The sequence below is a fragment of the Pyrenophora tritici-repentis genome, chromosome 8 (genome assembly GCF_003171515.1).
Source record: "Pyrenophora tritici-repentis strain M4 chromosome 8, whole genome shotgun sequence".
Lineage (NCBI taxonomy): Eukaryota > Fungi > Ascomycota > Dothideomycetes > Pleosporales > Pleosporaceae > Pyrenophora > Pyrenophora tritici-repentis.
Window position 1 is genome coordinate 1867656 of NC_089397.1, and position 15703 is coordinate 1883358.

At 48.5% G+C, this 15703-nt stretch overlaps 6 protein-coding genes across 6 annotated transcripts; 3 read left to right on the forward strand and 3 right to left on the reverse strand.

Annotated features, from left to right (window-relative positions):
* Positions 1–2166: 2166 nt before the first annotated feature.
* PtrM4_141830 (uncharacterized protein) lies at positions 2167–2805 on the forward strand (the record flags this gene model as incomplete). The annotated part of the gene is made up of 1 exon (XM_066109531.1): positions 2167–2805. One exon carries the CDS (start codon positions 2167–2169, stop codon positions 2803–2805), a length of 639 nt encoding a protein of 212 aa, XP_065960453.1.
* Positions 2806–4260: 1455 nt separating this feature from the next.
* On the reverse strand, positions 4261–4679 carry PtrM4_141840 (uncharacterized protein; the record flags this gene model as incomplete). The annotated part of the gene is made up of 3 exons (XM_066109532.1): positions 4261–4335; positions 4395–4514; positions 4614–4679. The coding sequence occupies 3 exons, from the start codon at positions 4677–4679 to the stop codon at positions 4261–4263; spliced, it is 261 nt and encodes an 86-aa protein (XP_065960454.1).
* Positions 4680–4864: 185 nt separating this feature from the next.
* On the forward strand, positions 4865–6721 carry PtrM4_141850 (TolA, Membrane protein involved in colicin uptake; the record flags this gene model as incomplete). Its single annotated transcript, XM_066109533.1, has 1 exon — positions 4865–6721. One exon carries the CDS (start codon positions 4865–4867, stop codon positions 6719–6721), a length of 1857 nt encoding a protein of 618 aa, XP_065960455.1.
* Positions 6722–7138: 417 nt separating this feature from the next.
* On the forward strand, positions 7139–8785 carry PtrM4_141860 (uncharacterized protein; the record flags this gene model as incomplete). The annotated part of the gene is made up of 3 exons (XM_066109534.1): positions 7139–7355; positions 8376–8581; positions 8675–8785. 3 exons carry the CDS (start codon positions 7139–7141, stop codon positions 8783–8785), a joined length of 534 nt encoding a protein of 177 aa, XP_065960456.1.
* A 3858-nt stretch (positions 8786–12643) lies between these two features.
* On the reverse strand, positions 12644–12884 carry PtrM4_141870 (uncharacterized protein; the record flags this gene model as incomplete). The annotated part of the gene is made up of 2 exons (XM_066109535.1): positions 12644–12768; positions 12821–12884. The coding sequence occupies 2 exons, from the start codon at positions 12882–12884 to the stop codon at positions 12644–12646; spliced, it is 189 nt and encodes a 62-aa protein (XP_065960457.1).
* Positions 12885–13700: 816 nt separating this feature from the next.
* PtrM4_141880 (uncharacterized protein) lies at positions 13701–14648 on the reverse strand (the record flags this gene model as incomplete). The annotated part of the gene is made up of 2 exons (XM_066109536.1): positions 13701–14296; positions 14348–14648. 2 exons carry the CDS (start codon positions 14646–14648, stop codon positions 13701–13703), a joined length of 897 nt encoding a protein of 298 aa, XP_065960458.1.
* Between the last annotated feature and the right edge of the window lie 1055 nt (positions 14649–15703).

Consider the following 15703-nt stretch of genomic DNA (forward strand, 5'->3'; position numbering starts at 1 on the left):
ATTGGTCTGTCAAAGACTTGGGTAGCTACGAACACCAATGAACTTCGATACCATTATACATGAAAGCGCCATTGTCTACCTTTCATCTTCGTATAGTCCCCTCATCACGAATACAACTAAGTATTTCAGCAAATGGCTTTTTGTAGCTTGATACTATCATATGCCTTTTATTTTCTTCTTCTCTGGATCTTGTGGACGAGTAAGGAGGGGTAAGAAGCGTTGCTCGGGGCTGGTATAGTTGGTAGCGACTTCTTGATTTCTTATGACTGTAGTTTCGATGTTGTAACCCTAGTTGCTTTCCCGTGGCTAGATAAGTGTATGATTCCGCAGGAGTTATGATGGAGGAGAGTAGTAAATGACATATCTTACACAATCTAGACTTTGATGTCACTGCGCTGCAAGGGATTCTACACTTGTTCCTTTCCTATCGCCATACGATGGAGTATATCGTTCCTCCACGAGATTTTCCGCGCCACCGTTGGTCTGTTACTCTTTTGTACACATTTGACGTCTGCTACACTGGAGAAGGATCCCCCTAGGACCTAAGCTTTACTGGCTAGTGCGAATCGCTTCTGGTCGGCGGCGTATGGGATCGATGGTATCTGTTTAGCTGCGGCGAGATCAAGGACAACCGCCGATAGACTTTCCATTTCATATTGGATGGTACTGGCCCGACACATAATAAATTTGTGCTCGTGCTAACACCAATGCGTTACAGCTCGCCAGGACGAAATTGATTCCATCTCGCGTATATTGCTGCCGGCAATATCCTTTGGTAAACATAATCGCGACCTCAAGGTGCGATGTCTGCTTCCAATGCGCTCGCGAGACTTTTGGCGTTAGCCTCGTATTCCATACAACAAGGAGCCTGCCTTGTTTCACCCCTGTCGATTACGCGGGGAAGCATATCCGAGGGACGTTCCGCAATGAACAGGACTAGGGTACCGTTACTCTGGCGCCTTGCGGTTCATGCTTCCGCGCTCCCGTCACCGGCTTCAGCTGTACCACCGCTTATCTTCGAGGCTACATGATCGCTCACCGGTGAACTATAGCTGCGGCTCTTCCAAGCATCTTAGCAAAATGACTGGTCGTCGAGGTCGTAACAACTTCAAGGCTACGCTCAGCCTGACGCACCTAAGGGACGTACTCTCCCATGATAGGTCTACGATTGCACTGCCGGTGCAGGCAGCCGCCATTGAGTTGATAACATGTGTGCAACGATCATTCGTTCTGGACCAATGGATTGTGTTGCATGAACAACCCCGCCTTTTGCGCTTGGTGTGGCACAGTGATAAAGCAGCGAACAACCTCCGTCGAGCTACTCTTGGGGAACCCGTAACCTTTTCTTTCGTTATCACAGGAAATCTTTGGAGTTTCTGCCCTCAGAGGAAAGCTCAGCATGTCTAATGACGGTCAGTGTGAGACGTGCAAACGCACGTTTGGCAGTCAGCAAGCTGCTGATCAGCATATGGATTCGTTGAAACACTGGAGCCCGCGACTTGAATGCGATATCGATGATCAGAAGTCGCTTGTTCAACGCTTAGCAGATTTGTCCATGGGAATCAACCCAGAAGAGCCAGCCAAATCTACTGTTGCGAGAAGCGAGACGGTTACAGCTACGCCCCAACTTCAAAATCACACGCCCTCCCAATCACTCGAAGACACGAAGAGTGGGAAGCCTCAATTCCCGTGCAATATCTGTACCAGGAAATTTCTCACACAAAGTTCTTTGGATCAGCACAGGCACAACACAGGACACCAAGGGTCTCGATTTCAATGCAAGGCCTGTAACAAAGTTTTCCTTTCCCCATCCAGTGTTGATCAGCACAAAAAAGCTACGGGACACCTCGGCAATCCATTTCAGTGCAAGATATGCAGTGGGAATCATCCCAACAAGCAGTCTTTAGACCAGCATGTGAAGGATACAGGACATCAGGAGCCCCAATTCAAGTGCGACACTTGTGATGGAAAGTTCACGTCCAAATCCTCTGCCAAACAGCACATGGACGACAAAAGCCACCACAAGCAATACAACTGTCCCGAGTGTAAGAAGGGATTCAAGAGCCAGAATGCTTTGGATACGGTATGTTGTTCAGACTTAGTCAATCGCTTAGTCAGTTCTCTCTCAACCCTTAAGATGTTACTGACTATCGTAAGCACGTCAACATGACCGCTCATGGCGACAAGAAAGCGGCGTACCCGTCCCCCAGCCAAGAACACACTATCGAACCAAAAGCCGAACGGTTCCAAAACGAAAATCCAAGCAAAACACCGAAGCCTGCACCTCGAGTACCGCAGCTGAAAGCTCCCCATGTTGAACAAATCACAAGTTCCTGCCAAATGTATCCACTCCTCCACCCGGCCATCGCAAATGCACTAGCCGAACACGGAATCCCAGTCCATTTCCACAACATAAACAGCGAAAAGGGATTCATCAACTACTACTCAACCAACATTACCGGCAAGATTACGTGTGTAAACAAGTTATGCACCCGAGGTACCTGGGGCACCGGCAGAGTCGCAATAAGGATCAGGAAATATCCAAACGATCGGTACAACGCCGCAGTGTATAACCAAGGGTGTCAAAAGTGCAAGAAACTGGGAAGATTGTTCGTAGATGAGCAAACATATATTGAGCGGGTTTCGTATAGATTGAAGAAGTGGACGGGTGTTGATGAGGAACCTCCGGAGTATAGGGAGAAAGGGACGCCGCCACATAGAGAGGATCTTTGCGAAGGTTGTAAGGCGGGGATTTGTATGAAGGGGGTGAAGAGGAACTACTGGGAAGATTTGGATGGCTTTTGAGCTTGTATCTTCGTGGGGTGGTTTGTTTTCTTTTGTTTGTGGGCATGTTGGAGGTGAGGTAATTGAGCTATTGGAATTTGCATTCCAAATTCACCAGAGTTTCCTGTGGCGCACTCACCTGAAATTAACATGATCGATCAGAATAAAAAGGTGATTGTAAACTCGAGGCACATAACTCCAGCCCTGGGAAGCGACAACTGTTGATCCTTGAGACAGGATATGCTGCACTACTTCATCGTTCCACGCTCTTTAGATTTCCGTTGACATATACCTCTCATGTGACTGTGCTCTCTTCTCACCGCCTGTGCCATGTTGCGGAATATGTTTCCCGAGCAAGCTTTATTCGATAAATGACTGCGTGAATCCTTTACTTTTGCCACACAGCTGATGATACTGTGCGTGTCGTTCTCCACATAACATACAACACTATAGAACAAAGTGCGAAAGCTTAGGACAGCTCTTGTTAGATCATGAAGGCAATAGTGTTTTAGCTGGGCTGGGACGCGCTATAAATTCCATCAGACATCGTGGAATACAGACATGGCAAATCAAGGGTCATGAGGTGAAGTAGAAGATTGTTTTGTTGATGTCACTGTAGCAAGCAGGCATTGACATGAGAGAAGCTTGTGATTGGGGATCATGTAAGGAGTGTATTCATGATGTAGTTTGTAACAAAAATGCCAAGCTGACAGCCAACAAAAATGTCTATTAATAGCACAGTTTTTCCTTTAGGTACCGCTTTGGAAAGACAGAACCAAGATAAAGTACGAGTTTATTGAGCAGGAGGACGCTCAGATTCTGGGCTACAGTTCGCATAACCCAAGTCTGGGTGCCCTGGGATTGGCTTAGGGTGAGTAATGCAACCCCAGCCTTCCGTGTTGCATGGATAAAGCTAGTTTTGTTAGCTTTACTTAGCTAAACATCAAGTGAGAAAATAAAACACGTTCAACTTACACTAGAACAGAAGTAGGACTTGACACCATTATTGCACGATCCATACGGTGATACAAAAGTCGCTACCTTTGTACACTTCTGTTATTTTGTTAGGAATATGACCAGAAACTGGCAGTAAATAGAAAGAGCTTGAGGTTTGTGAAGGAAGCAAGCTGAGGTTATGGACAGAGGGCTAATCCATTTTGCGAAGGCTCCTGACATCATCGAGAGCAGAATAATCGAGGTACAGAGCTTCATGTTGGTGGAGGGTGAACTGATTTTGATATTGTGTAACGGTAGGAATGCCAAGGTTTGCAAGAGTGTATTGGTATTGAACGCCACCCCGCACCCTCGATGGCTTTATGTAGCAAGAATCGGAGACCTCGGACCTTCTACGCCGCCGCACGTCAGATCGGATTCATTTCCGAGGCCCCAAAATATCCACAAATGAAAGCCGTCGCTGCTTTTTCCCGCCTTCAACCTGGAAACGACCACAACCAAGATAGAGTGTGTAGTCAAGGTCTAACTACAGTTTGCATATGACGGTATCACTCCTCTGTACATGAAGCACCCATTTTTTTTTCTACATGGGTTGGACTAATTCTGTCAGAATTTTCTACCCTCAGTAACCTAGAATCCTGGAATGTTTAACTTACCTCCCTACAAGGTACAGATACGGTGGCTCCATTCTCCGGCTGTACTCTGCGACAATCCCCCCATCTCCACGGCGAATCCGGGTTGTTCCTTACGTACTCCGGGTCGGGAGGCACACACGTCTTTTGTTTTGTCAGCTTTAGAGTTCAACGTTATCTGCAGAAAGAGAGAACTTGAAAAGAGTGTATAAGAGAAAGGTGTATTTGAGGTAGAGGACTTACTCCACCCTCTCGTGCTAGGGCTCCGGATAGCATTGAGAACACGGCAATCGAAGTGAGAAGCTTCATATCGGTAGATAGCGCATTGGTTTTGCGTGTATAGGACAAATTTGACAGTGCCGTTCAATCCGGATGAGGGTCGAGATGAGGTTGTAACGTGTCCGTGCACCTCATGCCCGGATTCATCTCATGCCCCGCCGAACACCGACGCGTGTCTCAATACTACAACTTTGACGCGCAATAACTCCACAACTATGGCTCCGATTGATGAAGCGATTGCAGATTTAGAATCGCGCGATCCAGGAGAGAAATTCACATTAAAAGAAGTTGCTGAAAAATGGGGGGTTAACCGCTCAACGCTAGGGCGAAGATGGAGGCGCGTGACAGGGCCTAGGAGCGATGGATACGCTCAGCAGCAAGCTATCGGCCCACAACAAGAGTTAGAGCTTGTACGATATATCACTAAGCTCACTAAGCAAGGCCTACCTCCTACAAGAGAGATGATCAGGAATTTCTCATCAGAAGTAGCCCATCAGCAGCTCAGCGAGAGCTGGGTTACTCGCTTCATTAACCGACACGAGATCTATCTTATCTCAAAGTGGACCACCGCCATGGATCGTACGCGCCACCTGGCTGATTCTGAGTCAAAGTATAGACTCTACTTCGAGCTGCTGCACCAGAAGATCACCGAATACCACCTAGAGGCTCGAGATATATACAATATGGATGAAAAGGGCTTCCTTATTGGTATGATAGGCAGGAGTAAGAGGATATTTAGCAGGCGTCAATGGGATAAGAAAGAGGTTCGAGCATCTCTCCAGGATGGATCACGCGAGTTTCTGACACTCCTGGCCTGCTGCTGCGCCGATGGGAGCTCGCTGCCTCCAGCCCTTATCTACGCAGCTAAAAATGGAGCCATACGATCGAGTTGGGTGGAGGATATTAAGGCAGGAGAACATGAGGTCTTTGTCTCATCATCTCTAACAGGCTGGTCAAACAATGACGTAGGCCTAGCTTGGCTAGAGCAGGTGTTTGATCGCTATACAAAGCAGCGATCAGGGAGATGGCGATTGCTCATCCTTGATGGCCATGGATCTCACCTCACGATGGAGTTTATCAAGTACTGCGATCGCCATAGGATCCTCCTCATGATCCTTCCTCCCCATTCGACTCATACGCTCCAGCCGCTCGATGTAGTGCTGTTCAAGCCACTCTCTCAAGCCTACTCCAACGAGCTCACTAACCATCTCTACAAGGCTCAAGGCCTCATTCCAATTAAGAAAGGAGACTTCTTCCCACTCTTCTGGAGAGCTTGGCAGGCCTCGTTTAAGCAATCAACTATATTAAAAGCGTTTGAAGCTACTGGTATATGGCCAATAGATCCCAACGTTATCCTTCGTAGATTTGCCAGCACGCCAGAAGCTGAGAGAAGCTCATCTTCAGGGCTCTCTGATCATGACTGGAGAAAGCTCGATCGGTTAGTACGAGCTGCTGTCAATGATAGCCATCAGTATGAGGCAAGAAAGCTGCGCTCAAGCGTTCACCATCTCTCTGTGCAGTATAAGCTTTTACAGCATGAGAACGAGGGCTTAAAGGAGGCTCTTCAACATAAAAAGAAGCATAAGAAGAAGGGCAAAGCTCTTGACCTTCAACAGCGCCAGGAGTATCACGGTGGCTCTGTCTTCTGGTCTCCTCGCAAGATACGCGAGGCTCGAGCTAGAGAAGTAGTACGGGAGCGAGATAAGATAGAGGAGAAACTCCAAAAAGCACAGGCCAAGAAGCAGCGTGAGGAGGTTCAACTGCAGCGTCAAGTTAAGCTCGAGGAGAAGCGTGTAGAGAGGCAGAGGCTCAAGGAGATAAGGGAGCTTGAGCGAGCTGAGAAAGCAGCTGAACGCGCGCGCAAAGTTGAAGCTCAACACCAGAAAAAAGCCACCCAACAAGCTCAACAACGCAAGCGTAAAGCCTCAAGAGCGCCCTCTTCTAAGAACAAGCGTCAAAAACGAGCGATGGAGGATAGAGCTCGCGATAGAGTTGCATCTCCTCCATCGCCTCCACCACCAAAGACCACATCACGTGGCCGCAACGTCAACCTCCCACAAAAATTCAGATAGTACAAGTTAATCGCAAGTATCTAATTACTGCAATGCTATGTTTTTATTAATATTAAGCTATTGTGTGGTGTTGTACAGCTTCAAATTTGAGATCGCTAAGATGGTGTTCGCGGGGCATGAGATGAATCCGGGCACAAGGTGCACGGACACGTTAATTGATTTTTTTTGCGGTTAGGAGCGGAAGCCTTGCATTACGCTGCCTTTAAATAGTTTGACCAAGAGAGCTTTGCGCCGCGTGTCTCGTCTCTGCATGTCTCTCTAACTCTTATCCTGCGGGACGTTGAAGATCGTAATCGTATTTAAAGGCCGAAAATATCCACAAATGTACCCTGTCCGTGCGCGTTTTGAGCCAGTTCGAGTTTTGAGCCACCCCACCACCACAACCACCTATACAAATCGCATCATAACTCCACCATCATGGACCCGATTCAGAAAGCGATTGAAGATATCGAATCGCGTGAAGCAGGCGCATCTTTTAGCTACCGCGAAGTTGCAAAAGCGTGGGGTGTTAACCGGACAACGCTCGCTCGAAGACACCAGGGCCGAAACCAGCCGCACACGCTCGCCCATCTTATCCTTCACCCACACCAAGAAACCGAGCTATTGCAGTACATCACAACACTTACTGAGCAATGTACGCCACCTACACGTGCAATAATACGCAACTTTGCGTCATCTTTGGTTAGTAGGGAGGTTTCAGAAAGCTAGGTTACTCGCTTCATCAACAGGAACCCAACCCATCTCATCTCACGCTGGCAGACCGGGATAGACCGCAATCGCCACAAAGCTAATTTAGAGGCTAAGTACAGCTTGTACTTTAAGCTGTTACACGATAAGATAAAGGAGTATAATGTAGAGCCCTCCTACATCTTTAATATAGATAAGAAGGGCTTTCTAATTAGGGTAACTAGAAGATCAAAGAGAGTCTTTGACAAGAGGATATACGATAGAAGAGGGGTTACAGCTGCTATTCAGGACGGTTCTCGAGAGTAGGTAACAGTCCCCGCCTGTATTTGTTCGGATAGTACAGCTCTTTCTCTATCTCTTATCTTTTAGTCAACTGCTGGGGCTCTAAAATTAGCCTAGGTAGAGGCAATCGATCTAGAAAAGCACTTAGTATTCGTCACCTTATCTCCCTCTAGCTGGACCAACAACGATATAGAGTTAGCCTAGCTTAAGGAGGTGTTTAAGAGAGAGACCAGACGGAAAGCTCGCTCAGGATACCAATTACTAATCCTTGACGGCCATAGATCCCATATAACTATAGATTTTATCAACTACTACAACAACCACAGAATTCTATTAGCTATATTTCCTCCTCATGCAACTCATACGCTTCAACCGCTTAATGTTGGGATGTTTAGGCCTCTCTCAACTGCCTACTTAACTAAGCTCTTAAAATACCTTCACCGTAGCTATAGGATCCTACTAGTACAGAAAGTGGACTTCTTTGAGCTGTTTTGGAGGGCTTAGGGTGCTACTTTTAAGCCTCAAACTATTATAAAGTCATTTAAAGCCACTAGGATACACCCACCAAACCTTAAAGTTATACTTAAGAGATCCCGCAAAGAGGCATCTAGTTTAAATAAAAGCTCAACTTCTGTACTTAGTGGAGACAATTAGCTCAAAATTAAGTCTATTATACGCCGTACAGTGAAAGATCAGAGCAGTAAGGACGTCAAGAAGCTTCGCCGAAGTCTACACCACATCTCAGCTCAAAATAGTATCCTCCGTGGAGAGATTAGGGGCCTTAAGGAAGCTCTTTTAGTGAAAAAGGGACACCAAAAGAAGAGCTATACTCTACAACTTAACAACCCTAAGGAGTACCACGGTGGAGCTGTCTTTTGGTCTCCTCGTAAGGTCCGTCAGGCTCGGGACGATGAAGCAGTTCGACGACAACAACAACAAGAACTACAGCTTTAAAAAGCTGAGAGATCTCATCTTAAGGAGCAGGCTCGACTGTACAGGCTTCAACAGGCCAACGAGAGGCGTGTTAAGAGAGAAAGACTTAAGGAGGTAAGGGAGAAGGAGAGAGCCGCTAAGGCAGCTAAAAAGGAGCGCTAGAAAGCAGCTCGCGACGCTGAAAAAGCTATACAACTGTCCTAAAAGGGTAAGCGCAAGGCTTCACAAAGCTCTAGTCAAGAGCAGAAGCGTCAGAAACGTAGTGTTGTTGTTCCATCTCATGTAGAAGCTGAGGTGGCTGCACCAGCCGTCCCAACTCGAACGACCCGTCACGGCCGCACCACCAAGCTTCCGGGTAAATACAAGTAGCTCAAATTGATCGCAATGATATAATTACTACAAATCTATAAAATCTCGCGATAATAGCTATTGTGGGTGGCTCTACAGCCTCATTTTTGGGGTCTCCTCATGTTGGTGGGGTGGCTCAAAACTCGAACTGGCTCAAAACGCGCACGGACAGGGTACAGTACCGGTGAGATCGTAGGTAAGCCATCAGCGCTGGAGACCCGATGTACTGCCGAACTATAGAGAAGCACTGTCCTATCCATCCTGCACAACCCCACCATGAAACGCGACCTTATAAGCCTGTAGAGCTTGTCGCATTTTGAAGACATCTGGAGAACTTTCAATAATCACGTAGTGAGGGTTGAAGTATTGTTTTGTCGCACACGATGACCGAACCTAGTCATGTACCCCATGCGTTTACGGGAGTGACGCAGTCATCTTCCAACATCCCCGGAGGGCTGAAAAGTTGAGATACCAAGCCCGATATGACTGTCGTATGGGCTGTGTGAGTTAGCTTGGCATCTCCACAGTGTCAAGTTTTTAGTCTTCGGGCGGTGAAAACATGTACGTCGGCGAAAGTACTACTGACTGTCAAATCAGATTAGGGTTGCTGTGATGACCTTGATTACTGTCGCTCGTAAAAGGTGGTCAGATGGGTGTTCTGTGCCGCTGCAAAAACTCCTTCAGCTGACATCATGTTCTACAAAGTTCACCATCTAACCGTCTGAAAGATTTAGAGTGAACTAGTGTGGGTCTCCCGTAACATACTCATGGCGCTCCCGCTCGCCACTCTCCATCTCTAGAAATCGATCTCCTGTTCCTTGACGAGAGCTGATGCAGGGGTTTGTGTGCACGTTGTCCTTACGATCGCTACCGCCAATTTAAGAAGCCGCGCTGTTCCGAGACTCGCTTACTCCTTGACTCTTTGGAGGCGATGCCTTCACTTCTTTTTCTGGAGAGCCATGAGTGTTCTTTTCATAAAGAAGATGACGGCATCAGAAGTTCACCTGTTCTCGTTTAGGGCCGGTTAGACCTCATAATCTCCAGTATCGAGCACGGACATATCTTACCCCTGCATTGAGGCGCGGCGTCGTCTAGGCACCCGTATCTTAGACACCGTGTCAGCTTGGGAGAATCCAGATTTTTCGCGATTGAAATTAAGCATAGGAACAACTTGAAAGATGCTTGTCTGTTTCGATATCTGACATGGTCGCCAAGTCGACGCGTTTTGCAAATCAACGAATTGGAACTGTCTACGACGTCACCGAGCCATCATAGCATTTACGAATAACGTTTCTGTCCAGGATAGAGAACATGTTTTCTGTTTTGAGAATTCGATTATACTGGTCGAATGCCGATGAACTGGAGTGGATACACATCGACGTTGACCTAAGGGCGCGACAAGTCTGCCTTAGCTAGATCCATGGTCGGTTCCCAACAAAGGTCTCTTAATTTCAGGCTCCTTGAAACGCCACAGGCTATCGCTTACGGAATCCTGGGGGGAGGCTGAGCCTCAAATGTTGCTCGATCGCGCGGATACAGCCACGCGGCGAGTGACCACGCCGCAACGCCCACCCTTCGACCACTCGCTTCTTGCATCCTGTGGTAAGGTTCCAATCCTTGAGAAGACTTGTATTGACCATAAGCCTTGCGAGACTATCGTGACGATGAAATTCGAGAGCGACACGCGAATTATGACCCTGTCAGTTACATACTGAGTCACATGGGCGAGTGCCAGTAGACCGAACCTCCCTACACCTTGAATATCAGTTTTGGCGGAGAGCCGCAGCTTCTTAAGGTGCTCACAGCACGTATGGAGGAGATGGGAAGGGTTCCCAACTCCCTTATCGCACATGCAAGCGACGAGGACGGCTGTCACTGTAAAACACGACCAAATTAGCATCTGCCAATTGAGATTCATCTCTACGCTATTTTGATACCTTGATTCGTCCAGAGAAGACCGCGTTATACGATGTCAGGGCGTAAACCATCGAGTGAATCTACCAGACCCGTAGCCATGATTGTTCGGAACTATTGCCCCAACACTAGACATCCAATCAATCGGGAAGAAATACTATACCGCTGAATATAAGCACATCCTGAGTTTTGGAAGTTTTATCCAAGCAAGCTCCCACATACGGTCCAGTGTTTGACAACAACTACACATCAGCCGCATATCACAGGAAATAGCCACACACACCACAATCCAAAATGTTACCAGGTTTATCTGAAACATTTAGGAGATGCCAATCATTACTCTAGTGATCGATAGCCTGCCGGCGTCCCGGTTTAGATCAAGTGAGCCCGGGTGGTCCTCCAGGCTTGGCGGCCGCACAGGCGTTGTCCAGTGTTGTCATACGCGTCTCTGAATGTTGCTGTTCTCTCCCGCAGGCTCCAGATAATATCCAGTAATACTACGCGTTCGGTTTGCGTCTCTCTGATCGGGTGTGGTCTATCGTCCTTTCCATTTACCGATTCTCTCGCTCGCAGGTGTCGACTTCGGGGGTTGGTGCTAAGGCCTCCACAACAAACACGTCGAATGGCTCTAGTTACACCCACCACCTTCCATCGGCTGATTTTCGCGTCTGCGTGAGAGCGGGCTTCAAGGCCATCGGAGCCGCGGTGCGTGTCGTTAGATCTATACTTGTTTTTGCTAGTTACTCACGTAAGCTCCGGCGAGTGCCGCAACATCCCACCCTGCCCCATGTACCCCCTCTTTATCTTATCAAATGTAAACTAACAGGCCCTGAAAGGGTTTTCCTAGACTACCACTCTCCCACGCGAAAACATATGAGCGATGCTCCACCCACGCGACGTAAGCGACCGCCATGACGGCGCCGGCCTGTTCGGATAGGGCGCATGGCTCCCTCTCCACTCATACGATGTCTAAGCGAACGTTTGAGTATCACAAAGTGGTGCTACCCTTGGTTGGGCTGATTGCAGGGCAGGGGCTCAACATACAACACCGGCGCAGAGGGTGCTTGGGTAGTGGACAATTATTGTTATTGGGCATAACTTGCTTAGAGCCTTGTCGGGGAACTGCTGGCAAAGGCTAACCTGTGTCATCCTATGCTCATGAAGTTGTAGCATACCATCAGGGACATTGGTCATGACTTCAGTGACAACAAAAGTATATAGGACAACGCGACATGCAAGGGCGACGCCGGAAGTCTTTGAAACTTCCTGCTCTGGTGGAATCTGTCTTCCATGATTCTGTAGAAATAGAACGCACATGCATTGCTCTGACCTCTTGCTACCCGTGAAGAAAGTGTGACATGTATGTTGAGGTCCTGCACCTTTCAAAACAAAGGGAAGATGCTCCGCGCATGCTGCACTGCATATATTGGGCTGAAGATTTGAGTTGATACATGGCTACATATCTGGAGAATCTGACCCTAGTATGACACCCTCCGCGTGTATTTGCAAACGGCAGTGCAGCCTCTACTCCAACGATGCCGACAGCCACTTTATTGCTACCTTTAGAGGATTTCATGGCTGTAGAACGCCATAGATGAAAGTGAAGTGACAAAGCTTGTTTGTGGATGTTCTCCTGACGCGAGAACACGAGAAGACGCGTCGTTGAGTAGTTGTGATTGTTGTTTTGCTCGCTGGGAGTGTTGAAAGATGATAGGCCCTGGTGAGAACATTGTTGCTCGGAGTTCCTAGTCACATCTCCTATCTCTCAGGTTCTCTCGTTGTATTCTTGCCGCTGCCGCCGTTCGCGTTAGCCACATCGCCCGTAAGATCCGGAGAGTCTGAAGTCTCAGGTTGAGATGTCGATTTGGCGGCAAGCTCTTTCTCTATTGCACCATTAGTTGACCGGGAACGCTTCGAGACTGTGGAGATACTGACTAGCTCTCCTTAGGCTCGCATCGAGCGGCACCCATCTCCACCCAGAACGGTTGCTGGGGAACATGTCGGTATCTAGGTAGTGTTTGAGGACGTGTAAAGGACTAGCCTTGGGAATTCTGAGCTTATAGGCTGATATGATTCTACCAAACAGTATCCTTGAAGGTAACAATGAGATGAGCGACTCTTGAGTAGTGGGTGAAATGAGACGGTGGGATTAAGCGAGTCGGGGTAGGGTGGTCGGGGCCACCAGATGCTCAGCCTCGCGGACGCCTGATAGACCTGGGAAGAAGCCAACAGCATGAGTTACCCTGGAGGGATAATGAAGGGTTGCCTATTCTCAGGCCGTTGCTTCTAGTGCTCTAGGAGCGATGAGACTTACACGAAAGACGGCTAGCCTCGCACAGTTGCTGTTACTCAAGCGGCGAGCCGTCACGGCGTGGCACCATGCATCATTTTATAGAGTTGGCTGTTAATTATGTCGCGACGCTTTTATGGTAGTTCTGTCTCGTAGTCACTGAAGAAGCTTTATGTAAGGACAAAGCGTAATCAGAAGTGGAAGGATAGCAAATGATTGCAAGTTGATTTGGATTGAGCCTGTGGTACTATGATCGTGATTTCTGTGGGGTGCTAAGGTTATCAATGACTCGCGAACGTACTTGATGCTGCAGGAGCACCTGATGCCCCTAGTCTCTTTTAGTCTTAGTCAAGGGTGGACGCGTTCACCGCTCGGCTCGACCTCGCATCCTCCACTTCAACCACAACACAGCTCACTGAGCGTCATGTTACTCGCTTGTAATGCCGACAAAAAACACCATCGTCTGGAAGTATCTGTTTTCTCTTTAGTACTTGCATGAGCAAGAGACAGTAACGATTCGCAGACTTACGCAATCACCATCATGAACACAGGCATTGTTTCAGAACCCATCCCCCCTGCCGAAGCAACGATAAGTAGACAGAAAAACGGCATGATCACAATCCGCTGCGTTTGGTTCTCGATGCTGTTGAAGATGGCGATTGGAGCAATTAGTAGCAATATCGCTAACACGTAGACGAAGGCCCTGGAAATGCCGCGGAGAGTCTCGACCGAGACGAAGTCGTAGCTATACTCTGCTTTGGTATTTCCAGTATCGTCGTTCGAGTTTGCGGCTTCCTCGTCGTTCTTTCCAATCCAGTTTCCACGCAGATACGCTGGTATCCATCGCAAGACGGTTTTGGACGGCCAGCCGATGTGGTTGTTTAGTGGATTAATGACAAAATTCAACACGAACCGCGTCGTGGGATCTAGGCCATCGTCATGAAGGGCGGCTAGATGGGACGGTATAGGTTTTCCCTCCTGACCATACATCGAAGCCATTTCCCCGTTGGCGGCGCGCATATTAAGCTCGTCAACTCGGCTATATGTGCGATACCATTCCATGTAGAGCTTTGAGGGTGGATGAACCGAGCTCATCCTCTTTGCGGCCTTTGCAACATCATCTTCCGAACTCGTTAGCCATTATTGGGACGCGGCAACTAATTTGTACACACCGAAGCGAAGAAGAGCGTCGACCAGGGGTTCCATCACACTTGCGTAATCATGCTCTTGTGGACTCATTCCAGCTTTTGAATTCTCCTCAAGAAACAGCTGGTAAGCTCGCGCACACCGATGGACTTTGCTTTCCATATACGCGATGGTCGTTTGGAATTCCTTGCTAAACCTTTCATGCACTGCGGCTCGAGGAACGTTTGCAATCATCTCGAAGAGCTTATCGTGACTGCGCATCGCCATAATGCGGTCCTTTGTGGAAGGTGGGTTGCGAGCGGGATTAGAGCTGAGATTGTTCATCATTGCGGAGGATTGGATAGCAAAGCGGCGTGACCCTCAAAAAGAACACGGCGTAATTGGGAAGTAAATTTTTGCTCAAGCTGGGAAACCGACGGCTGTATTAATGTGTCCCAGTCACCCGCGGGAACATGGCCCCCATTCGATCACCAGAGGCTCCTTGCCAGTCTTTTCGCATCGTCAGCTTCAACATGCGCTGTCAGACAGACCCTCCATTACAGAATGTCGCAATGAAAGGCTGCATATGCACACCCCAGGATTGGGTGATCCAACGGACGAAGCTTCACCACACCGCCAGAGACCGATTCCGCAACCCGCTCCAGGAAGTCCATTCACCGGTCATGCAACTCCAAATCCGCTGATAGTCTCAGCAATGAGACCATCGACTGAGAGAACCGCATGCAAAGTACAGCTGCGACTAATGCTGTTGACTAGTCAAGGCTTGCCGCTTTCGCGCTGTCATTGCTTTCAGCCGGCTGTGCTGTAGAGTGTCAACGACGAAGGATTCGAGATGGTGTGCGGGCATACGCCCCCAGTACACGGTTTGTGAGAAGCTGGGCGTTGGCACACCATCTCAGACATGGCTCGGCCCTCTCGCGCAGGTATGTCGGGAATGTATCATGGTCTCGAGAGGCGCAACGAAGAATCAAGGTTCGTGGCTAAGAGGGAAGCAGCTTTCGAGCTTGGGGCTCTTGCTGATCAACAAGCGAGCCTTGAAATCGCCCGAGGAAGCCGCGAAAACCCATCGACCCCGCTATACCAAACAATCATCACGATCTCACTTTTCATCATTGACACTTACTCATGGCGACTGCCGACTGGTCAAAACATGGCGCGCGTGCATCGCGAGGTCGCAAGACACCCAAGTAGCGGTTGCAGCGCGATCAAGGGCCCGGCTGTACGGGGCTGGCCTCAATTCGCTACCATACCGCCGTGCCACTGATACGCTGTCGCGTTATCAGATGACTCTGGCGCGCAGCAGTACATGTTGTGCGACAGCTGTTAGGCAGACTGACGGCGTCTATCAGAGCTGAGCACCCACGACGACGCCTCCTTTCGGT